The following is a 26,357-nucleotide window of genomic DNA, read 5'->3' on the forward strand; positions in this document are numbered from 1 at the left end:
ATTAACTTTACCCAAACAATACAATAATGTCGGTCTGGCTCAAAAAGGGCACAAAGAGAATATGAACTTAGACAATGATACAACAAAGCTTTAAAAGTCAAATCCTTTCCAACCAAATGCAGGCTGGACCACCAGACCACTAATCAGAAGGAATGACTTTAAGAAATGACACCATAATCACTTGTGGAAAAATCTATTGACTTTGTATTTCAGGACTGCAGTTGACTGTTTTGAATGGGAGTATAATGGAGCCAGAGGGTTTTGGAGGTTTTGTTAGTAAACAAAATGCTGACTTCCTGTATTTCTTTCAAATTAAAAGCCTTCTTACGTTTCATACACAGACCACCCATATTTTAGCCTTTTGACATGGTCTTGCTCCTCTATAACGGAAATGGTTGTACCCTCAATTCAATAACTTCACGTTGTGAACATCAACAGTATCTCCTGGTATCTTAGAAATTCTAAATTAAACGCTTGATGATTTTCTGCTATTGGCCGAAGCACAGACATGCATTTATTTATTTGCACTTCAAGCAGTGACTATGGTTCAAATAAATTACAGTTCTTTAGTTAATATTTCAGGAATTTATAGCTGCTGCAGCTCCTGTTGGAGCCATTCAGTGCCAGCATTAGCACAGAAGGAAATTGTGAAGCTGCTCCCTGTGACTTTGTTTAAATTTTTAAGTTTAACAACAACCTTTGTCCTTGTTATTATGAAAGGAAACGACCAAGACTTAGCTTACCCTGTAATGAGGATACACAACAAGTTTTCATTGTCTTTTTTCTTCAAATTACACACAATTTCTCACACAATGCATGCTGGGAAGTCTGCTAATAGTTTTCAGAACAACTGGTGTTTGTAAGATCTGCATTAAGTTGAAATCAATAAAAACTTTCATAATTGTATTAAGTTAATGGTGGCTTAAAGTGCACAAGATAATGTTATACTGTATTACATAATCAATGGCAGCCCTGAAAATGATGAGATGGCAGGCAGTAATTACATTTACATGAAATACAGTAAATGTGCTGAAACATGAGAAGATGAATGGTGTAATCCTTGGCCAATAATAAGAACATTTTCTGTTTTTCTTTTAGTCAAATCGGAACACCTGAAATCCTTAAAAAGTCAGTACCATCTTATCAAAAGTGAATATTGATTTAATTTAAAATGCACTGATTATGTGCAAAACTGAAGTATCGATCCCACATTGATGAAGGTCAGCGGATAGTCATGAATGTCACTGTCACATGCAGGGTCCCTGATGGGAATAAGACCTTTTAATCATCAATGTAAGTGCCCTACACATTTACCAGAGCAGCACGGTGTCTTTTACTATTGTTCCTTGTCTACAAATAATGCATTGGGTGCAGGAAACACTGCGCAGGACTGGAAGATCTCAGTGTTGTCACTCCAAGGGGGCTGGATATGCACATGTGCTCCTCAAGCTTGGACACGGTAAGTCAAGGTGACAACTTTCAGTTACAAACAGATCACATGATAAAGAGTGGCACTTTGGATGGCATGCTTGATGTTGTAAGTCTCTTACCCAGCAGACATCATTTGGCCAATTTGCTTTGTTTGTTTTCTATCAAGGCAAATGCGCAGTCAACACACACAGGGCAAAAAACCCAAGGGTGGGCACATGATATAAGGTTCACATCCCTCCAGTGCAGACAAATCACTGACGAGAACAACCACTATATAGATAGACTGGACTTGCAGGGGTTGGGTGGGAGGGGGGTTAGAAGAGAGAGAGGGAGAGAGAGAGGGAGAGGGAGAGAGCGTTATGGTGAAGTCAATGTTTGTCGTCGAACTCCAGCAAATATGAGGATGGAAAGATAATGGTCCACGCTGAGCAGGATGACTGAGCCTCTGCAACTATCAATTTGCGCCCTTTTATGATGCATTCTGACAAAACCATACCTGAAGCTGATAGAGTCTGGACAGAGAGGAACAAAGGATCGCACGTTTTTTTTGTTTTTTGTTTTTTTGTTGGTTTTTTTTTGGGGGGGGGGGGGGGCATGTCCAACCATTTTTCACACCATCCAGATTTATTGAAGATGGGATACTGAGTCCAGTTTAACATCTTACTCAAATGACTGGATCAAACATCTCCACGGAGGAATTACTGGAGAGTTCTGTGCGCGCGGAGATGCCGTAGCTCCACACGAACCGTGACAGATTTGAGTACTTTTATGGAAATTGCTTGGAAAATTCAGCTCAGCTGAGAAACATACGGACAGCAATAATACCACACCACACACACAGAGAGAGGAGCCAGCGCCGGTGATCTGTGTGTCTCTGCAATAAGTGGCTGATAAAAAGCAATAAATTGTCTAAAATAAATACAGTCATCCGGTTGTGCGCCATGGGCGATGAGGCGTCAAACTTCAGGAGAAACAGCAGGACCGGTCTATCACCAAAACCCAGGACTGATGAGGATCACGGCAGAATGGAGATTCTGGGATAAACTAAAACTGATCACCACCGAGAACAATGAGATTAATGATTTTTGGATGACTTGTCAGCACTGTGACAGTTTTTGATGTTATTCAGCAAACAAGATTCAGATCTGGGCTGTGCTGGACTTGGTCACTTTGATTTGTTCGCTCAGAGATCAAGTGGCAGAGAGGGATATGAAACGTTTTGTTTTGTGCTTGAGATAAACGAATACAGCCATATTATTTAGCCTAATCAATAAGTTCAAAAGGGATCTATATATTTTTTTGCACTATGATGGAACCACCACCATGTTCGAAGAAGAGCCTGTCCCTGTCGCTCCCGGTTCCCCGGGAAGGACAGGCGACTCTGAAGCCTCCGCAGCATCTTTGGAGACAACCCCGGACCCCGATCAAAATCAAACACCGGGGTTACTCCGACACCGACCGGCATCACCACCGGCATATGGAGCGGTCGGACGCCGTGGATACGAGCGACCGACCAGGACTAAAAAAGTCTCGGATGTCCTGGCCATCCTCTTTCCACGGGACCACAAACACATCCATCGGAAATTGTGTCGGGAATAAACGGTAGGCGAGAGAGGAGTGTGCATTCCAAACATCCCAATAATAGCCCATGACAGCCCCCAAGGCATATGCGTAAACGGGGGAGGGGTGGGGGCATTTTAATGAGTGCGTAATAACGCAGTGTGCCTGAAGGGTTAACTGATATGGAGCACTTTCTATCGGGAGGCGGGACGCGTGGGTTTTCGGTGCCGATGCGTTATGCGTCTTTGGATAGACTGTGTCAGATGGGTATGAAGCGCAAACCAGTCCGCCCACTCGAAACGCAGGAGCCGCATCTGTAAATACCAGTAACATTTTAAAAGCGTCCACATGTTACATGGAGCAGTTGATAAGTAACACGAGGCACAGTGGCTTTAATGGCACCAAAGGTCTGGTAGGTGCGTTCATGCGTGCAGGACAGATATTGCCACTGTGCGCACTCCAGGCCTTAATGAGCTTGTTTTCAGAGGGTGGTTTGGGGCTCAGTGGGCGTTAGAGCAAAAGTGCACTGCTGAAGTACCCCTTAGTATGGCAGTCTCTATATCCAAGAAAATCCTGACCTCTGACCCCCTGTTGTAGTGAATGGGGGGTTAAAAAAGTCTCTGGTAAGAATAAGATGTGACAAAGTTATGCAGTACCTGGACTGGTGTCACAGCACTGTCACACAGATGGTTTCAGACAGCATCTAATTGGCACACATGGCTGCCCTCCGATGATGTATGACAGTAAAATATTCACTGATTAGGGAGAGGACACTGACCAACACTGGAGACAAAACACAGCAGGATTATACAATACTTAAACTCCACCAGCTAACAACTTAAATCAAATCCCATGGTGCATGTTAAATAAGAAGATTAGATTAAAGGCATTTCATTAAGTGAGTCATGGAACGATACAATTTTGATGCGATTACTTTGTCCTTCCTCAACAATTGCTCCATTTATCCTCTTAGATAAGACACTGAATGCAGGTTGTTTGTTTACTGTTATCAGCTTCTTTTCCATGAAGCAAGGTACATTTTCAACATCCGAGATTTTACAGGCTGTTCAGCATGGGTTAGAGTTTGGTCAGAGCTAGTTTCTGTGACTCATTTTTGCTCTTCTTGTCTCTGTGATCGATTGACTGTCAGAGAGAGAAAGTCAAGGCCTTCTGTGTTGGTTTTCAGTTTAGTTCCACTCTATCCTTTGTGTGACCTGAAATCCCCCGTCTTACAAGTGAAAGTGTTAGTTCCTACTTGCTTTATTATCCCCCTCAGCTCCTCCCAGACACCGATGAAGCCCAAATGAACTCCTACCACAAATAAAACACCTTAAACAAGGTGATTGTTAGACTAATAGCACATCCCTGAAAGTGGTGGGTCTTTAGGGGACTGTGGAGTTCCATTATTTTTCTTTTACTCCTGTTATTATTTGTTTTCTCTCTCTTTTTTTTTTTTTTCTTTTTTTTTTTTTAAATGCTACAGACGGCCTTCCCGGCAGGCCCCTGGGAGAAGGGCCAACTCCAGCTGACTGGAGGAAGGGCTGATTTGTATTTTAGTCCCCAGGACACGCTCTGAGGCAGTCCAATCTTTAGTGCATTGGGACTGACTCTGCCTGCCCTTCTCCTTCTGTGGGCGGCAAACCATGAGAGGGCAGAGAGAGAATGGGAGAGAGATAATTCGATTCCAACAAGCTCCGTTCTGAGGGCACACCAAGCTGGCTCCAACTGTGTGTGTGTGTGTGTGTGTGTGTGTGTGTGTGTGTGTGTGTGTGTGTGTGTGTGTGTACCTTAGCACATCCGTGAGGTGATGTGTACGGTCTGTGGGTGTTTGTGCTACACACTGGTCAGGAGGCAGGCTGGAAGGAGGAATGGAGGCTGGTAGATAAATCTTGTGTGTCATGAGTTGTGGTGAAATGCAGCTCGTGCCATATGTGTGTTGTGCGTGTGCGTGGAGGTATTTATGTGTGGGCTGTGCACAGGTTTGTGTCTGACCTGTAGCCCGTATGGTTTGCGATAGGCCCTGTTTTACCCCGTTTCATATCAATGGGAGGCGGGGGGGGGGGGGGGGGATTTGTGCAGAGTTGTTATTATTTTTTTTTTAGTCTTTTTCACATATTATAGCAACCGCAAATTCTGCCTCTTCCATACAACGGTTGCTTCGAGCAGATGCCTCATCTCCACTCTGTATTTATCAGGCTTTATGAACATCTATGTTGATCCGGCAGCTCTGTGTGTTTTTTACCTCAAGGCTAACTTGCGTTGAGTCTAGCCTATGGAAGGCAGCTTCGTGCACATCTGCTTGCACTACTCTGAAAGCTCTTATTTACATGCATACAATGTCTGGAAATCTTCCTCTTGGCCCTAATGGCAAAATACAGACAAGAACCAGGAGTTACACCTAAATTCAACATATATTGACAATGTTTTTGAGACTCACTTGGGATTGCTCAACAAACATTGGTCTCTTACAGTTTTGAGCCAAAACACTGAATATTCTGATGTTTTCTTTAAAATATAAATTCAAATTTTTTTTTTGCTTTTGCTTTGTACCAACATGTTTTTAGTATTATAATGACAAATGTAATGAGATGAGTTTTATTAGCTCTGGAACATTGAGTGACTTTGTTGCAGAGATGAAAAACGAATTGGTCTTTGATTGGTTACGCACTGATTTGACCCACTGGATGACCTTTTGTGTCTCAAAGAAACAGCCCGTTCAGTCACTGAAGAATTGGTCAAGACCTCATTTAGAGGTTTGAAAGATCAATCAGCCCCACAGCTGCTGGTGAAATTGTTTAGGACAAGGTTCAGAGAAGTGTAATGGTAACGGATACGCTCGCTTTAAAAAAAAAATGAAGCACTCCCAGCAGTCACCAGTCCAGGGACGGGTAGTATACTGGGGGGAATCTGGGTGTTGTTTTGTGTGAAGAATCACTGTCTGCAGCTGTTTTCACTTTTCTGTTTTCGTGTCTATGTTGTATCCAACAAAATGGCAGTCTTAGTGGCAATCAGCTTCCCTCCCCAAGAGTGTCAGTTTGCCTCCTCTTCACATCCCCGATGTCTTTTGTTCGACCGTCTTGTCAGCTCTTTTGTCAGAGGATGTTAATATGAGCCTATCAGTCATCAGGTCCCATGCCCAATACGCTCTGGGAAGTTCCTACACGAAAATGAATGACACTGAACAGAGTAACAGCTCTTCCCGCAATTCTGTTGCTATGGTTACTTGTTTTGTGCATTTGTAGAATAGATTTCATTTACCCAAAAAAGGCAAAGCCTACAGGCACTTGATGGGCTTGACTGTATAATTTGTCAGTATGTAGCAGATCCCACTGGATATGCATCATGACTTGTATGCTTATAAGGTGAAAAAAGGGGAAATTAATGCACCTCTGCTGAAGAGCTGAAGTCTTCGGATAGTTTAATCACAGCAACAGAGCCGGCATCCCGTTCAGTCCTCTGCAACAATTTCAAACCAAAGCCTCAATCATGTATTCAACCACCACATCATGCATTCTCTCTTCACCATTTTATTTGTATTTTTTTAATTTTTTTTTATCGAGCTTGGGATCAAGGGCTGATTTGTAAACTGGAGCTGCTCTTTTCCGTGCCTGCCTGGCTGGCTGCCATAATAATTTAGCTCATAATGAGGTACAGCTCCAGTTAATTATGACAACATCTGTATTTTGTTGTTGATCATACATTTCCATTTCTAACACTTGCGAAACAAGTTCAACTTGAAAAAAAAAAATCAGGAATTTTCCCATACATTTTTTTTTGCATTAAGTAACAGACCTCTTATCTCATTTGTGTAATGGAACCATCTGTTTAAGCTACAGCTTGTGCTCTACTGTGAATACATTGTGCCTTCTCACTACTCTCAGCGCTAATTAGTATCTGGAGGCAGTTCAGTGCTCACTATTGGTTGGCTGAGGCAGATCCCATAGACCTCAGGTAAAATCCCTCTGAGACGTTTTAGCAACGACACCAAACAGGTTGTTTGCTTGAACGGAGCGTACACAGGCTTCATCCAAGGTCTCCTCTTTGTGTCTGTTCTCTGCTCACCACTTTGTCTGACTGTAAGCTCTCACAGACACTCAGGCCGCTCGTATTCACATTAAGCACAGTCGGTTTGCCTCGTGAATCGACTGGAAACCTTGGCATCTTTGCATTTTAATTAATTTCACACTGAATCCTTTTAAAGTGGTGACACAGTAGTTATTTGTTTTTTTTGTTTTTGACAAGTGTGGATGGGCACAGATCCCAGAGGAGAGGAGACAAAGTGAGCCACGGCATCAAAAATTCCAAGTTGCACAACAAGTCCACCTGTTACCCATAATTATCTCCCTGCTTAGTGCAGCTAGTCTGTTCACATTTTGTCTGTAACCCCCCCCCCCTCAACCATCCTTATTCCCTTTTCGTTTCATGTTAATGTCCGTTAAATCCCCTTTGTGGAACTTTTCCTGTCAGTTTCTTATACGACACTGTCCCCTGCCTCTCTCAGGATGTTTATTGTGATCATGATAAGTGTCATGCTGACCAATTTTTTTATTTAGTCTTATCTCATAATATTGTTTGAATCAGTCTTTTGTCCATTAAAATGACAGTCTCTGATTGCTGCGTTCCTCTCTTTTTGATCCTCAATCCTCTCAGTGCATCATTTCACCTCAGAGTTAATGGGGAGTGTTGATTTCATCTCTATTTCTGTTCTCCGCTTTGTCTTCCTATTGTGTTGCCCGTCTCGCTGGTTCCCTGTAGCTTCTGAGATTCTTTCTGATAGCCTTGTTCTTGCTTACAGCGGCATTAAGCACACTATCATAAATCTATCATTTCATCCCACTCTCCCTCTCTTCTGCAATGTCTCTCCCCCCTTGAAGCCATATCTGAATCTCAAACCTTCACATCCCAGTGGTGAAATGAGCTGCCCACCACTGACAATGTGCAGTGCCTTATCTCTTCCTATATTCTTCTCCTTACAGCTATTTTACGCTGATGTAATTGTTCAGTCTTCATGTTCCAGTCGTTTCTTGAAAAATCATGAATTTCAAGGGCAGAGGAGACGCAAACACTCGATGGCTGGAAATCAGCTGCCATTAGAGGAGTTCAAATAGAGCTAAGCATCAAAGGGAAGTCTATCTGAAGGAAAAACAGTTAGTAATTATGCCGTGAGATGAAAACACACACACACACACACCTCTATGAACCATCCTGCGTGAATCAAGAATCCCCTTTTCCCTGGACTTATTTTTGCTCTGACATGAAGCTTTTTAGTACTAGTAATAGCAATTTATTCCTCGAGCCCATAGGCGCCATGGGGAACCAAAAGGAAAAACCTTTTTAGCGTAATGAAGTCGCCCACTTCAAACCAAGAAAAAGGTCTTCGTGGCTGAGACATGGGAGAATTTAAATGTCAAAATGTGCAGTGTATTCAATTTCAAAAATAAGTGGTAGGCTTTCACCTCTCTGCCTGATAGAAAGCTCGTTCTGTAGATTTCCCGAGAAGGTGGACATGTACACAAGGATATCGGGTCCATGCTGTGCCCCAGAAGGGGACACAGACCACATTCATTCAGGAACAGCTGTCTGTCTGTGATGCTGTGACGCCACATAGAGGGCAACTGCACCCCCCTCCCGGCTGAAACTTGCTTTAGGCTGCCGTCTTAGCATAGATCTGTCTGAGTGACTGGACTGACAATCCCTCTGTCAGCTGTGTGTCAGTGCAGCATGCACACAGTGGAGCAGAGGGAACAAATAACATAAACCTGTCAAGCAGAGCACCGTGTCAAACTAACGTGAGGTATGTCAGGGAAAGCACAGAGGAAGTCGAGTTTGAATCAAGAGCTCACAACAAATCAGAGCGGAGAGGGGTGAAGGAGAGCACCTGGAGACCACACTTGGCACTCGTAGACTCCCATGAGGACGGCGTGCTCGTTCGACTTCGCGCTCATGCCAGTGTCTCATCTGAGGTATCACTTCCAGACCTCCTGCCGAAGGACAGTGTTCTTGCCCAAACTTGTTGGCAGCCTTACTGGATGATTATGAAAGAGTGTCAGTCCTGTTTAGAGTAGAGAGACAGATGGCATTCATCGTGGCTAACCATGTCACAGACTCGCTTACTGTACATTGTGGCCTGGTCCCAATAAATCTGACCAATGCTTTGTTCAGACCTTCATTTTTAGTCTATTTACAGCATTAATTATACTCGTACATGTCGCCGACATATTGCTATTATTATTGACAGATATAGACTGCACATGGGACAGAAACACAGCAAGAAATAGTTCATTTTTGCTTGATTCTTGGTCTGCCTCAGCCCCACTCTTACTGTGAGCTTGGGAGGAAAAATAGCAAAGACAACAAATAATATTTGGTTACTATAAAACCATAACAGCACGAGAGCCTGCTAAACTTGCCACTAAATATTTCACAGTGTGCTAATTAAGAAAACAATCGACAGATACTCTGTGTCATTGGAGCTGTCCTTGTGTCTTGTAATCAGTGGAGGAAGAAGTGTGCTGATACTTAAGTAAAAGAAGCAAAACCACAAAGTTAATATATGTCATTACAAGTAAAAATCCTGCAATCAAAATGAAGAAAACTTACAACAGCAGTGTCAATAAGTGTTAAAAAAAAAAAAAAATATATATATATCTTTGGAAGAATGGCTCTTGTGAGTGTGAATGCTGCAAAATTATTCTATTATGTGTTCATTTGCAAGCAGCATTTACGGTTTGATATTTGATATAATACAGGGTACACTGAAATAAGTTAAACAATGCTGATGTGGGTTTTTTTCTCACTTCAATAGCTGAAAATGATTAGTTTGTTCACATTAAATGAAACTTTCTAATTTATTTTATGAAATATGGCCTTTTAGAAATTTCAATAAAACATAAACTGGCAGTGGGACATACATTTAATCAACGTCAAATATTTTGTGTGATCTATTACCTTAATTTTTCAAAGCGATTCAACATTCTTGTTTTTTTTCAGTGTAGTTTAATCTATATTACATTATTTCTATTATTATTTTATGAAAAGAGCTAATGTTTTTAAGGTAAAATTTTAATGTGTCAAATGTTACTAGTTTTTTCAGGCTGTAGAGGAGCGTGCCAACGTGTCCTCTATTCTAAGATAGAAGATTTTATTTGTTAAATACGTTCCTTTACATTTTTCCAAAATGTACAACAAACAAACGCTTAAAGTGCAGCTTTCAATGTGTATCTTTGTCAATTCATACATATGTATGACAGGTTCAGTGCATGTAACCACACTGCAGTGTACTCATACTGTATGTTGCAGCAGATATGATGATGCCAGCTGGGGCTTGTGTTTAGGAACCCACTGCACGGGTTTGCTTCCTGTCTCAGTTGACGCACAATCATTTTTTACTGCCACTAAAACAGAATGATTCAGGCACCCATGAAAATGGAGCAGATGCAATAGGTTCTGAGGAACACATATAAATATATATATATATAAATAACACCGGCAATCTGTGCAGCTGCAACAAGGTTTGTGGGAACACTTGAGAATTTTACATAATGCATGAAGCAGCTTATGATTTATAGCGGACGGAAGGTGTGGTAGAGCTGATGCACACCTTAGTTTCCTGTTAGAAAAAGAGCCACTGTTCCGGCTCCTGACCTCTGTTAGATCAAGTGTGAGCATAACCTGTCTTGTCAGAGCATTTCTTTTAGGTCATGTTCATGTTCACACATTAAAAAGCAACATTCAGGCTGTTGGAGGGTAGAGAATGAAAAAAAATATATATATATATATGGCCTAAGGGTCCAGGGTGGTATTTTCATTTGATGCTAGTTTTCAGTTTGAGTTGTAGATGTGTTGCAGACTGCATGCTTTTTTCTTCTTGAGTGAGGTCCGCAGCAGTTTTATTTAGTAACATCCTCTTTATACTTCACACCCTGACTGGACAGGATTTTCAAATAATGCTGATGCTGGCTGGGAGGTGTATTTTACCCCAAACAAAGACAAAGTAATTAAGACCAGTGAGGCATTAGCCCTCTCTCTCTCTCATTTTTGTTGCGGATGTTTGTGTATCAGGGGGTTATTGTGTGATTACTTGTGTGGTTTGGGGGTTTTGTTGTGAGAAGTTTCCTTGAAGGAGATCAGAATTGGGTGTTCTCTCACTCCCTGCAGCTTTTCTCCCTCTAGCGTCTCACTTTTGTTGTTGGCTTTTATTCAGGAAGAACTTGAAAGGTTTCTTGTGCAATCCTCATAACTGACCGTGCCCGGCAAAAGTTTCAGTATCCCTCAGCAAGGGTGCCTAATCCCCACTTGTGTTTGCATCAGCATAGTCTAAAGTCTTAGAAAGGAACCTATAAAATCAGCTGGATTCAACCAGTGAAACATTTAGGTTTATTCGCAGCAGCAGTAGAAGTAGACGTACGGGTTGCCCCCATGCATAGACGCTGCATGTTTGAACAGACAACCCCCTTAACCCATTCCTGTGCGTCAAACAGGTGGGACGAGAGAAGCCAACCGGGAAGAGGGTGTGAAGATAAGGAGAGCGGAGAGGAACACGGGGTAAATTTGGCAAACGAGGAATCACGCTATGCGTCTGGAGAATAGAAGATGAGGGCGGCTGTCTTCACAGATTGCAGGCAATTGTAAATTTTGTCACATCAAATTTGATGCAAGACCTGTCTGCGATTGGTTGTGTCCCTTGCCACTCAAGGCCGCAGTTGCACAAGCTGAGAGATGTTATGTACTTGAACGCCAGCCTTTCTCTCTCTCTCTCTCTCTCTCTCTCTCTCTCTCTCTCTCTCTCTCAGGGTGCTATAAATAGGGGGTGAGAAGCCTCAGGCTCTCAGTGTAATGAGATTAAACCAAACCAGCCTCAGCTCCCAGTGTTTTATTGAGGTTTATTTCAGTTTCCATTCTGTGTTTCAATATGTATAAGGAAGATATTGAGTGTGGCTGCTTCTGAGAGTCCATGCAAGAGCATTCGGTTGTCCATCCATGCTCCTGTATGTATGCTGCTGTGGCGAAAAAATTTCCCCTCGGGGATTAATAAAGTATATACCTACCTACCTACCTACCTACCATATGCGTTTGTGTGTGTGTGTGTGTGTGTGTGTGTGTGTGTGTGTGTGTGTGTGTGTGTGTGTGTGTGTGTGTGTGGAAAGGCAGAAACAGCGTGAGAGATAACGTGAAAGACTTATGTTTGTAATGTCCTCATTTTGCACCCTGCAGGGCATTGCACATCTCGTGAAGATGTGCTCATCATGATGGTAAAGTGTTTGTCACTAGAACGCTTTACTGTCACGGAGCTTCAACCGCTGGCTTGAAATCGTCGTGAACTCCCCACTTTGCTTTCTGACTTTTCCAGCACTTTCCGTACCGCGCATGTGAAGCCCGTCTGTTGCCACCAGTGGAAAAGTGATAGTTAACCGCGGCGTGCCAGGCTTGTGCATGGCTTTTGTTGAATCCCGATTTGTGAAAGGCAGACAGAGAGCCACACTGCCACAGCTATTGTGGCTGAAAGTCTGTGTGCGAGCATGTGCTCGTCTGCATGCCTTTGTGAGACGGAAAGTGTCTGGGGACATGCAGAGTGGGAGACATCCATTCTGTTTGGACATACTGCTGATTCTCACAGCCCATATTCCCCAACTCTGACGTTTTGGAACGGTCTTCTCGACTCTGACTGCTTTTTTTTTTCTACCACCACGCACAGGCCTCATTACCCAATCACAGCTTCTTCCTCCATCATTTTCCCATCAGTTAGGGAGCACATGGCTCCCCAGGTTGACTCGACTCTCTGCTTACTCATCTCCTGCTTCTGTTCCCATTAGCAGGAGAACATAACATTATCATCTGCACCTCTGAGACTCATCAAAATGACACATTGATAAGTGGTCAATGAGAGAAATAGACAAATGGAGAAGGGGATGAAAAAAGACAGCAGGAGCGATGCATCTTTCCATAACTCGCTGACAACTAAATAAATCCACCTCTTGCAGTTTTGTTGCTGTCTTTTAGATGTTATTTAGCAACGTCAAATAATGCAGCAACCTACCGGATGCCTCTGGTACGAGCAGATTCAGACAGCAGAGCGTATAGGTTAGTGAGCAGGACTTTTGGTGAGGTTGCCACCACAGTGCGACAGAATAAAGTCAGACAGGCAAGGTCAAGCTGCCGGCGTGATGCGATGTGAGGGAAAGAAGTGGAAACAGAAAGGGCGCATTTCAATTTGGGGACCACAAGTTGAAAATTATAGTGCTTATGCTTTCAAAAAAGAAAAAAAGGAGAACGTGGTACAAGAGGGCAGTGAATGACATGAGAACAAAAGATTGACTCATCAAACAAGAATGTCGCATTCGCTGCCCCACTGCAAAGCAATGGCCCTGAGGCAGTTTCACGACACATGAATCTGCACGGATAAAACCGCTTTCTCCTCACTAATGATATCTAACTGCTATCCAGGATAATCATGTTGATGTTCTTATTGTTCTCTTGCTAACATGATTCTCCCAGGTAACGCCTGATATTATCATCATTACAGCGCTATAATTGGACTAGTTTCTCTTAATTGTCCTCGTTAAATTTATGGCATTTTTTTTATCTCCACGGATTTAATTTACCTGAATTTAATTCATATTCTTAGGGTATAATCCTTACAAATATAATTTTTGCAGTATGAATTAATAATAATATTATTAGAAACTGAATAATTTATATCTGCATGATTATTTTTTTAATATTTAATATCAGATTTTTTTTTTTTGCCATCTCAGTGGTCTGTGGATGTCAGTTTCAGTTGGTTCGTCTGCTGCTTTGGTTTAGTATCACAACAAAGCATAAAGTGCACCAATCAGTCCACTCGAGGATATGATGTCAGTGGCATGTTTTGCTTTGCCTGGGCATGAAAAGTAAGCTGCTTTATAGGTTTGGCAACAAAAAACTATTTGGTTAGGTTTAGGGGGGGAAAAAAAAACATCATGGTTTGGGTTTATTAATAAATAAATATAGGTAAGCAATTACATTTGTGGCATACTGTATGTAAATTATGTAAATCAAATACGTTATATAATTAATTTACGTATGTTACCTAAAGGAAATTTACAGTGACTTTTGCTCTCTCACGGACTCGACCAGGTCAACCAAGTAAAACTTCTGTTTGTCTTGCTAACTTTTTCTTTCTTTGTACTTCGTCACATAACTTCTGTCACGTGTCCTCCTTCTACAGCAATATCTACATTGCATTGTAGAGAAATTTTGTAAAGAGGTTCATGGTCTCTAAAGGATAAATCCCTCTGATCCATGACATTTCCTTTTGCACCACCACAGGAGGTGTAGTGCTGCGCCAGAATGACACCACCACTTTTTTTTTTTTCTCCAAGTGGAAAAATAAATCCAGTTGAAACTCTGCACATATTTTAAGTGCTTGAAGATCCAATTCTTTCTAAAGCGTATGTCAAGCAAGAAAGCTAATAAAAACAACTGGAAAGGTCACAGTTGTCATATTTGAGGAGTATTGATTGATTGATTGACGTAAACTCAGTGTTGCTTTTTTCCGCTACCGTTTGCCCTGTTAAAGTTACTTCAATACGCATTAATACAAACACAAAACTTCCTGTATTCCTGTGAAGGAACAGTGGTTGCACGACCTTAGACACAAGCCACAATATAAACGTCCATGCCCCCCCCAACGCTTGTGCATCTCTGGTGCGCTGCGGTACTTCGACAAAAAGCCCCCCAGCTTTGACCATGAGGTTGTAGTTCAGACTGACAATATCTTGACAATATATTCAAATTTACGTAGATCGAAGGTAAATCGCGATCCCCTAATTTTGATGTCAGAATTTGAGATTGTCCAAATAAATTTCTGACCAAATGCCTGCAAGTCACTTCTAGTCACGGCAGTACTCTGGAGCTCCTTTCCAACTGTTAGCATGCTCTGCTAAATTAGGATGGTGAGCATAAAAACTAGACTAGAGTCGAAAAATTCCCTTCGGGATGGGTCGCGAACATAACGGGGCTGAAAGGAGAGGAAATATTGGACACGCTAACGGCTAACGTGTTTGCAGATCACCATTCAAAGCGTAAATGTCAGTGTTGTGTTCTCAGCTGGTCTCTGCCGGCTCCAGGCAGCTGAAAACCCGACTACTGCAGCTGTGTGGGAAACGCTTATAAAAGAGGAGTGGTGTGATGGGAAAGTGTGATTTCTTTTGACTGCATATTTAAAAGAAATCAGCCACCTATAGCACGACCACTGGAGTTGAATATGAAGGACAATACATTGGGAAAAAAATACAAGCGGGCAAGAAAATTATTGGTGCACTCACTTTTTGTTAGTGCGTTAAAGGACAATTCAGAGCATCAAGCTAAATGGACCTTTTCAATGTGTGTTCAAATCAACCTTGTGCGCTTTCTCACTCGGCTGCACCCTGCCCAGCATTTGTTTTTGCACCACATTATATCAGTAATTATCCACCATTCCAGGGTAATACACAGCCAACCATCTTTGTGCTGGAGACTATTTATAACGACTTAGATGCCAAGACTGCTTATTAGTCGGCAGTTCATTTCTAAATTGGATTCAATATGGCGGTATTTGAAAATACAGAAATGATATGGAGATTTCTAGACCACGACACCCACAATGATTGATAGGTAGATTGATAGGTGGATGGATGGATGGATGGATGGATTCTTACATGAGCGTGATTAGAGTGGCAGAGCGAGTAAAAACACAGATGGAGGAAAAGATAGTGAGATGGTGAGGAGGAACAGAGCCACAGTGACACAAAGGTAGCTCTGGATGAGTCACACTTCTCTCTTCTCTCTCTCTCTCTCTCGCCTTCTCCCTCTCTCTCTCTTTTCATCACTCCAGTCTGGATTAAAATAAAAGAGGCCCAGCAGCCCCAGCCTGCAGAGAGGGAGTTACGCACTCCATCTCAGAGATAGGGAGATGTGCTAAAAATACCACTCCTTGTGTGGGTTTGTTGGGGAGCGAGGGGGGCAACAGTATGGGGAGGGAGGTTTATGGATTTGGTTGTATAGTAGAGCGCTATCAGTACTTTCCACAGTCCAACTCGATCCCGTTTCCAGCAACTCCGGGCTTTTATTTTCTCATCATCTCTGCTCCACATTGGACACTAATTGGGTTTTTGTAAGAGCACCCATCCACTTTCTAGGAATGCTGGTCATTGCAATTATAATCGAGTTCATTACTCCGCTTTCATCTTTTTGACACTCATTCCTTCTTTCCACCACACCCCTGCTGCTTACATCTCGTCTCTAAGAAACTCCATTAAACATCAAAAGCAAATCAATATCGTTCTATTGCTCTCGCCGCCGCAGACCGGTTACTCTTCCAGTCGAGGAGTTTGTCTCTCACCTGCTAATTTATCTGGATGTGAGTAGCGGGAAACTAAACAGAACACCAATTGAACACGTCTCTCTATCTGGCATCTCTCAGGATGGCTTTCCATGTCAGTTGATCCATCTGTCTAGCCCAGCCTCAGTCTCAACAACAGCAGTGAGGGGGGGAATTAAAGCGGGGCTCCTGTAACACAAACCCACGAGGTGTTTCTGAGTGGAACAATGCCCATTAAATAAACTGTTCCCGTGGTTCCCCACCCTGATGTTCAGGATTTGGAAGGCTGCTTATGAAAAGAGCCAAAGTTTTGGAAGTCCCGGTTTCTAAAATACTTAACTTTCACACTCAACGGCCTCCGGGATCGCAGGGGGGGATTTACATATAAAAGAGTAGGGATCTCCATGGAGCAAGAAGGATGACGAGAGAAGGAAGGAGAGGAAGAAGGTTTGTGCTGGTGCTGGGTGCACATAACAAAGTTGTAATTAATATTTTTTTATACAGCCAGAGTGAGAAAGGAGAGACAAAAACACTAATAGAAAAGGAACAACCACTACCACCCCTCATTCAGCTGGCTCAGCTGGTTCTCATTCCAGTAATCACCACCTGGCAGTATATCAAGCCCCGGTCCTGCACTCCACCTGCGTCGGTCCGTCCGATTATCTCACCTGGTACCACGCTGCAGTTCAGTAAGTCCTTTTGCTTGTTCTGCCATTCTGGTTGTGACCCCCTGTCACCGCTGCGGTTCCGCCCGAACCCACGCTGCCCGGTGTAGAGCGTGGGGACGCACTCACTAGCCGGCTTGGACTCCGCCTCTGCCAAAGTTCCTGCCTCGACCCCGGAAGGATCCCAGGTCGGTAGTCACTGTTGTCGGCTTACAGGCATTCTGGACTTCCCTCTGTGCTCACGTCCGCTCAAACACCACCTCATAACAGAAATAGAAAATAACCCAATTGCTCTGACAAGCTTCGCTGACCCTGTTGCCCCTAATTTCTAATATATGCTGCAGACGACAGCAAAACAGTGGAGATAGCGTGCAGGAAGAGCATTTGGGCTTTTGTTTCTTTGATTCTCCTTAATGACAGCGGCTGCAGTTTTTAAGTGGTGACTTTCAGATTTAAGGGCATCTTTTGGGTGATCTCTTGCATACAAAAGTCCCCCAATTTTAGTACACTACAGCAGGATAATGATCCTAAACACACAGAAAAGGCAAGCAGTCATGACTGGCCAAGTCAGTGGTCTGACCTCAGTCCAACTGAGCATGTGTTTCACATTCAGAAGACAGACTGAAACAAAAATGGCCACAAAACTTGCAAAAAGTGAAGATGGCCTGGCAGAGCATGGCGCAAGGAATTACAGCCACATATGAAACGGGACGAGTTGTTCGGACTTGTTGAATTGCTCTCTATGCCCTGAAATGTGGGTTTTATTAATGACGAAATAATTGTAATTCCTACAGTTTTGACCTCATGTTGATGTTAACATTCTGATATTAAAGAGAGGAAGAATTTTAACCACATGGTGATTATTTTTTTTTTCAGATAAAATTCAAAGTGTAAAACCAGCACAACAAAAATATTTGCTTCTGAATATTTTCTGACTTCACCTTATTGTCGTATTTACTATCTGACACATATTAGTTGTGTGTTGTGCAGTAGGCCATGTCACAAAGATGCAGCTAAACAGAGCTGAGAGTCGTGAAGCAGGCGGTGACAGAGTGAGTCGGTCTGCACCTGAAAGACTCCTGCGAGCTCTCGGGAGTTCAGAGCCTTGCTGATGCAAAGTGACGGTCGCCACTGGTGTATTTCGAAGAACACAGAGTGTAAGACAATCCACAAGAGGCAGAACCCGTATTCCTCAGGTGAAAGAAAATACTGTGCTAAGAGCATTTTGTGTGCACCAGCTTACTGGTGGAATTCATTTTGTACAGTGCATTAATAGATTAAGAGACCTGGCTGTGGCTGTCCTTTCACAATGTGGAGGGCCTGTTGCTGTGCGGAATAAAGGATGATTATCCTGTCTAGTGTAGCCCATAAAATAAATCCCCTTCCTGTGGTATTTGCCAGGTGTGTTATTGCGGCCAATCCCTCCGGGTTCTTCCTGAAAGGCATGTGTTTTGCACTTTCAGAGGCTGTGGCCGGCTCTGTGTTCGGTCGCCCGGAGTTGGGTTGGTGATCCTGTGGGCAGGATAATCTGCTGTAATCTCCTGGTCTGTGATCTGACCGCAGCACAGCGGAGAGCTAGACGGGTGGGAGAGGCTGCGGACAGAAGGGGCAGTGGACGGGGCAGGGCTGAGGGAGATCTGGGCCACTTGCACAGTGCAAACGTTCACTTTCCCCTTAAAATATACATTATCAGACATAAACAAACACAAAATGTATCTTTTTAGTTGATATTTTAATGTTATCTTCAAATATTAACCTAAGCTATTAAAGATATCAAAAATCATTCAGTCATTTGGACCAAAGCTGCAGGTCAGATAAACGTTTATTTCTTGCTACGGTGTTTATGACACACCATGCACAGTATACAGTTTCTCTAATATTGTGCTCGATCATATTCAGCCCAGTAATAGGAGAGAAAAGTGGATATCACTGCAGCTCTGGTGACTTATAAAGTGAGAGTGTGGGGGCAGGGGCTGAAATGGATTTGAATTTTCATTGGGGTTAGCATTGTTTTCATTTTTATCTGAGAAACTATCTGTGACTCATCTCCAACTCATGCATGAAAAGACTCATAATGCAGCTGTTTTCGAGCTGGATAAAGGTTTCTGGAGAGCTTCGACTCAAACGCAGTGCATGCCGGGAAGTATGCTAATCAGACGGCAATGTTTCTTAACTAACATCGATCGATACTTTATTGATCCCGCAAGGGGATATTTTTTTCTAATCTGATGAGTTTAATGAGCGGCAGTAGCCAGGTCACAAGGAGACACAATGCCAGAATGACATGATTAGAAGTTCTGAAATGCTTCTCTGAATTATTGAATCGCTGATCAAAGATTGATAGATTGCAGGAAACGGCGAGATTGTACAGTGTGGCTGCTGACCAACCTGTCACTGTCACACTGGCAGTCTTTTCACAGCTCTGTCCAACTGTTTATTCCTGCACCTGTGTCTATTTCCTCCTCCTCCATGTATGTTCTCTATTCATTCTCATCCTGCCCCCTGTGAAGCTCCAGTGGCCGGATGCCCTCTCTGTGCTCGTGTGGCGTGGCGCCAGCACTTTGCCATCAGGGCTTCTGCTTCTTTGTGCATTGTACTGTAAATGTCGGCATTAAAAACGTAAGCAGTCGAGAGCACGCCTCCGTCTCTCTTCTTCTCTTGTGTGTGCCTGAGAAGCAGCAAAGGGCAAGCTGAGGCAAGCGGAAATGGCAAGCCTGCTCTGGACATTTCATTTGAGATGTGTCAGTTATGGGCATGCTGCCCTAAAAGCGTGCCCCAGCCTGAGTGTGATTCATAATAAAAAAAAAAAAACCCACTGATGTGCTCGATAGATCCGCAGATGATTCAACCACAGCAGCAGAGTACAGCTGTGATTATATGGTCAGCCTATTAAAGTAGCACCCTTTCCCAATTTGCAAGTCCTCACTCCTTTTCCCTTCAACTGCCCTCACTGCCACCCCATCTCTGGTAGCAATCAGCCAGGTGCTAAATGCCAGGGTGAGGCACAGCACATTGGCGGGTGGGTGGGGGTGTAGTGGAGAGGGGGGTACTGAAATTGCACGTGGAAATAAGCATCTGTGCTTGCTTGGCAGAGTAGGAAGCGGGGGCAGGAAATAACTGTCATTCTCCAATAAGGCTGAGAGTACAGACTGTGTGTGTGTGTGTGTGTGTGTGTGTGTGTGTGTGTGTGTGTGTGTGTGTGTGTGTGTGTGTGTGTGTGTGTGTGTGTGTGTGTGTGTGTGTGTGTGTGTGTGTGTGTGTGTGTGTGTGTGTGTGTCACGGGGAGCGAGAGGGTGACAGACTCAGGCAGGTTAATCATTAACTTAGTGATCTTTTTTTTTTTTTTTAAGAAGAAGAAGCTTAAATAAACGAGGGTTGGCTCATCCCTCAGAGAGGCCTGATGAACAGCAGCGTACAGTGTGCTGAGAGAAAGGAGAGCTGACACCGACCAGACTGTTGGGGATTCGCTGATGCGGCAGCAGCCTGCCAGGGGCTTCCTCGGGATGATTGTTAATGAATAATCGATGGCGTGAGAGGGTCAACGGCGGGGATGTATGTAAATCTCCTCCACACTCTCACATAGGACTTATAGGTTTAATTAAACTAATCGCTGTATTGACTCATGGCTCCAGAGTCCTTTGAAGCCGGCTGTATTAATGACATGAAATCAGGCTCCTTCTTTTGTTGCAGAAATGTGTGCAGAGAAGAGACTAAATGAAGCGCTGCTGCAGCACAGTCTAATTTTCCCGGCTTACAAGCTCACAAGCACTCTGCGAAACTATGCACAGGAGTAATTTAATAAAGAAACTAGTAATCCAGTAATACCTGAGTAAAAGATTCCTCAGCAGAAATACAGTTCAGCTCGATGTCACAGGGCGACTGCACATGCGATAAACGAACTTTACGTGTTCCGTGTCAGTGGCCGCACGTTAATGTAACCATTACCGCAGGTTTGCCTCTGGCATGCGTCAGTGGGTTAACAGAGTGATGCAGTTCAGGTAGCGACAAGAGAGACGGCAGCTTTAATGTGCTCCTCTCCATCCTGACAGAGACGATTTGTTATCTTCCATAAGAAGGAGTCACTCTGTCGGCACAAATCCCCGTCCCTCTGAAACCTCTGATCATCATTTCATCGTCCGCAGCGATACACTCCAGGGACTCTGCTTTCACATAATGATACGAAGAGCGGTGCCCGCAGCCCGGCGTGTAATCACCCTGTGTACAGTGTGTATGTGTGTGTGTGTGTGTGTGTGTGTGTGTGTGTGTGTGTGTGTGTGTGTGTGTGTGTGCTCATGCATCCAGTTTGCTGTTTTATACTGTTGAGTGAAAACAAAAGAGCTTCAGCGTTTGCGCTCATCTGTGTGTGCATGGGGGGGTGTTTTTTGCCAACGTGTGTGTCCACCTGTGTGTGTGTGTGTGTGTGTGTGTGTGTGTGTGTGTGTGTGTGTGTGTGTGTGTGTGTGTGTGTGTGTGTGTGTGTGTGTGTGTGTGTGTGTGTGTGTGTGTGTGTGTGTGTGTGTGTGTGTGTGTGTGTGTGTGTGTGTGTGTGTATACATCCACGGGTGTGCATGAGTCACTTTGAGAGCTTCGCCAGCTATTATTGAGCTGGGACTCTGTATTTAATAGGAGATAGAATAATTGTCTCTTCATCAGCTCTCCAGAGATTACAATAGTAACTGTCAAGTGAATTAGAATTCTTGACATTTTTCCAAAGTCTGTCTTTGAAAGACGCTGTTCAAACAGGCTGCATGCGAGGCCTTTTCAGAAGCGACTTTCCAAGACGAGCTTCACCATCCATCCCCTGTGCGTCATAAACAAACGGTAGTTACTCTCTACCAGGAAAAGAAGGGAGGGAAAAGACAGACTCAGAAGAAAGGCTGAACTACTGAATGTGGATGGCAAGAGGAGGGGAGGAAGCAGCTTGACAAGGCATCTTATCTTGACTCTGTTCTTCGCTGTGCTCAGGCTTTAAGCTGCCTGCTGAAAGGTGGAACACTGAATTCATGCAGCAGGTTTTGCTTGCTTTTCTTTTCTTTTTTGCCAGCTGCCATTGCAGAAAAATGAAAAAGGCTGAGGGAAAAACAGATACTATTCACAAGTCATCTCATTTGTGCCCTCAATTGGTATTTGCAGAGTATATATTCAAATTGTGACACACAAAGTTTGAATGTCTTTGTGTCTTCTCACGACTGACATGGAAAAAAAACCCCACACAAACACACACCCACACACACACACACACACACACACACACACACACACACACACACACACACACACACACACACACACACACACACACACACACACACACACACACACACACACACACACACACACAGAGAGAGAGACACTCTAAAATGTCTCATCTGTATTCTAACACTGGCACTGCTACCATAAACAAAAAGTATTTGGATGGAGTTTTCGCCTCACAAAAACAATAAATTACATTTAATAAAGAAACAACAGCATGTGATGCTGTGACATTTATTTACTTCAGAAGTACAACAACCTGCTTGACACACATATTCAATAGGCATTTCTGTTTGAAAAAAAAATCTGAAACACTTTACTGGAATCTGCTATTTCTCAACAGTCTTTTAATTAGAAACACTTTTCCTATATTTTTCTAATGCTGTTTTTGTAAATTTTTCATGGATAACTTTTTCTTTTTATCAAAGAAATATATAATTTATGAACACAAATTTGTATTAATAATGTTAATTTTACATGGACTATTTGAGAAATACTATTCTGTGGTTTTAGTCATTGCTGCTGTCAGTAAAACACTGAATTTCGCAATTGTTACCGAGAAACATATTATGCAATATTTCACTGCTCACCACTACTTTCCTCCTTTTTTCAAAGGAAATTGCCACAGTGTTGTTTCCAAATGCCACTTTGGTAATCCCAGGGTTAATCAAGTCAGTCAAAGCTATTAATCAATACCTCCTATTATGAAAGTAATAAATGACACCTCAGGAGCTGTGCTGCCAGCAGACATGACGCCTGTAGTGGCTCAATGGCTTCAGCTTAGATTTTATTACCACTGCAGTAAAATGTTTCTGCATTTCGAGTAGAAAAAGCAGACATGTTTTCCGTGAGGAAACAATGTAAGTGTTAAAAAAAAAAAAGAAGAAGAAAATCCCGCTGGAGGCTGTCTACCGTTGTCTCTCTCCGACGTCATCGCTGAATTAGTTGTGGTTGACCTAATGCACCTTGTTTCAAAGCTATTTCATGGTCTAATTGTTGCTCACAGAGAACATTAAGGTAGCACTGTGTCTGCTCACATGTAAAGGCCAAGGAAAGCGCTGTTGGTGAACAAGACCGTTGATGTCAAAATACACAAATGTTTTGGGCACAGACTTTGCACGCTCTGTAGTAGAACATGTAAACATTTACACGGGGGCATGAGTCAACCCGTTTTCCCCTGACTGTTTTTTTTTCTCTCAATGCTCTCCTCCTCTTTCCTGGCTTATTTGTATTTCCTCTTCAAATGCTCATTACACAGCCTCAGTGTGTTGCTCTATTCAAGCGCCTGTGGTCTGTTACTTTTACTGATCAGCCTTCCTGTTGCCGCAGAGGAACTGCGAGCAGTGAGATAAGAATAGTGAGAGCACATGCTTGCATTTGGAGAGGCGGGGGAACGAGGAGGAAAAAACGAACACGTACAAGAGGGTAAAAGGCTGGCTAATTAGGAAATTGACCGAGATCATCGCAGGTCTCTTGGCTGGTTTTGCAGCACGGGGTGAACCACGAGAACCTGGAGACCAGACAGGAGACAGAGGTCTGGTTTCAGCAGCAGTGGAAGTCAGTCAGACCTGATGTGGTGAAATTTCAGAAGAGCTCTCCGCTGTGAGGCTGCCGGTGCAGAGGAACAGACAAACCCCAAACAAGCCTTCACACGCAAGGATTAAGGAGACCTGAATAAATCCAGGGAACAAACTGAGGATGTGAGAAGTGGGAAGTGGAGTTTAAGCACCGAGGCCCCGAGGATCCCAGTACAGGATATGCATGTTGATGAACTTTGACTCCTCCGGCATGAGACGAGTGGGAGAGCAGGATCAGGCCTCGTTATTAAATCTTCCTCTGGACTGAAGACAGTTTGCGGCACGTACAGCAGGTGTTGCGTCTCTGTCTGCCTGAGACGTGAGTACGCACCAGAAAGTGGATGAGGAGGCTGCGTGGGAGGGAGACAGCCATACAGAGCGAGACAGCCAGTTGTAAGTGGAGGCTGGGGGAGTTTTCTTAAACTGGTCATCTCCAGCAGGGCCAGAGCAGGCAGCGATGAGTCAGAGGAAGCCGACACGACAGCTGAAGCTGTGGGAGAGTCTTGATGGTCCACCTCCTGTGCCCTCGCTCACCTCACCTATGTCGCCGGGCGATCAGTCTCGCGGAAACGGGAGCTCTTCCCTGTTTCGGCGTATGAAACTGAACCGAAGCATTCAGGAGCGCAGACGTTCATCTCACTGTATTTACAGGTACAGTTGTGCACCAAGCCACTGATGTTCAGTGTCCCAGTCGTGACTAATTTGTCTTTGTTCCATTAAAAATAATAATAATAATAACAAAAAAAGCAGCTGCAGTGATATGCGATTGTTCTGCCTTTCAGTTCATGAAGGTGTTAGGACTAAAAACTTTTGTGCAATGTGACTGGAATGCGACGCACTAAAGAAGATTTCAGAGTAAATTATTCCATGCACACACTGTAATAACCTGAGTAGGATGGATTCGATTTTGAGAAGAGCCGAATCCAGAATGCTGAAGTCTCATAATCACTCAAAGTTTGCAAGGAAAAAAAAAATTAAAAAAATGGGGATTAGCGCGTGCAGTTTGCAGAATCCCCCTGGCAGACATTTTTTGTGTTTTTCATTAGAGTAAACTTGTTTATTGATATTTTGATCTGTTGCCAAATTCACAAAGCCTTCTGGGGAAAGGAGTGGCTCCTAATTGACAGATTTATAAGTAAATTCTAAAAATATGGCACTTCACGCTTAATTTGAACCTGAAAGGCGTTCACAACTGTGTTGACAACAAAAGCCTGAGAAGTCTCAGAAAAGTGGGCAGGTGTTGTGGAGATCAAAGTTATCCTATATTAAAAATAGATCCTGCAGCAGCACTGCAGTGCTCTTGCATATCTGTCCTTGCCATCCTGACATTTAAATGCGCTGAAACTGACAATTATAGATTCACATTATTGCATATGGAATTGCTTTAGCTGTTTTGCTGTGTAACAAATCCACAAATCAAGAAGCATATCTTTCACAAACACTGTCAGATAACTCGGTATCTGTCTGCACTGCTACCTCGACATTGTCCATCATTTTCTTGTTATATGATGCCAAACTCCAAAAACCCGGTTGAATCAATACTGACTTCATTTCGTTGCTGTGAGATCGAATCTTTCTTTCATCTCAGAAAAAGTAGGTCTGTGGAGTTTTGTGGAGGGCTGCCGGAGAGTAAAGGCTTCGTGGCTGCAGGTGGTGGTGAAAACAGAGACGCGTGTAACCTGAGACGCGTGTTGCCGTGTCCCCTGTGGCTGAGCTCGCCTTTGAACGGACCTGGCAGATTAGTTTCAGCTTTGTGTTTTGAGATTCATTGTTCATCAGCAATGTGTCGGAGTGATGCTGTGTTTCACTTCCAAAACTGAAAGACACTCACTTACAGATGTGTAAATGTATGAAATTTAAGGCAATAATATTTTTCGCAATAATTAACACTGTTTAGATGTGACTATCCACCCTTTTCTCTTTCTCTACTGATGTTTCATTCGATGATGATGATGAGTAAAAGTAGTCTTAAAGGTAATATGTGGAGTTTTCTTATAAACATGCAGCATTACCCTTCAAAACATACTGCTTATATCCTTGAGCTCTAACATAGAGTGCACTTACTTCCCATTAAAACACGTGCAAAAACATTTCTAAAATACTTTAAATTAAAAATTCTTTATATCAGCGTTTACGAGATTTTGTTGTCACTCTGCTGCATGTCTCGCCGTGTTCCCGCCACCTGTAAATCAGGGGAACGGTGTGATACCACTGTAGGACTGTGTGCATGTGCTTCCTCATGTTTGTGCACGAGATAAACAAAATGGCAACACGGTCACAGAAACAACAGCCTCATGTCATTAGAGGTCAAAAAGTCCACAGGGAACCTTTAATATGCATGAATGTTCCTCTTTGGTCAAGACTTTGAGTCAAAAAAAATAAATCTCAAACCGAATCAGAAATCTCAATCACTCACGTCTTCAGACTTGACAGCTTTGGCCCCGGAGAGAACCGTCAGTCGAAGTGGCTCATTTTGCTCACTTAAACATGAATCTCTAAAACATGACTTGTCAGTATAGTGTAATTCAGGGG

At 43.2% G+C, this 26,357-nt stretch overlaps 1 protein-coding gene across 2 annotated transcripts in view; it reads left to right on the forward strand.

The window, feature by feature from the left end:
- Nucleotides 1-1,824: 1,824 nt before the first annotated feature.
- Nucleotides 1,825-26,357, forward strand: part of pde4a (phosphodiesterase 4A, cAMP-specific) — a 38,083-nt gene continuing 13,550 nt past the window's right edge. Inside the window, exon 1 of one of the 2 annotated variants that reach the window (XM_069715566.1) lies at nt 1,825-3,033. In XM_069715566.1, the coding sequence (XP_069571667.1) occupies nt 2,738-3,033 (296 nt within the window). In that variant the 5' untranslated portion in view covers nt 1,825-2,737. Of the gene's footprint in view, nt 3,034-23,489; nt 24,477-26,357 lie in introns of those variants that run through there. The other variant, XM_069715567.1, reaches the window with a different exon arrangement.

The sequence above is a fragment of the Brachyistius frenatus genome, unplaced genomic scaffold (assembly GCF_029030835.1).
Source record: "Brachyistius frenatus isolate BFR_SWC_R1_liver_20210118 unplaced genomic scaffold, ASM2903083v1 Contig_144, whole genome shotgun sequence".
Lineage (NCBI taxonomy): Eukaryota > Metazoa > Chordata > Actinopteri > Embiotocidae > Brachyistius > Brachyistius frenatus.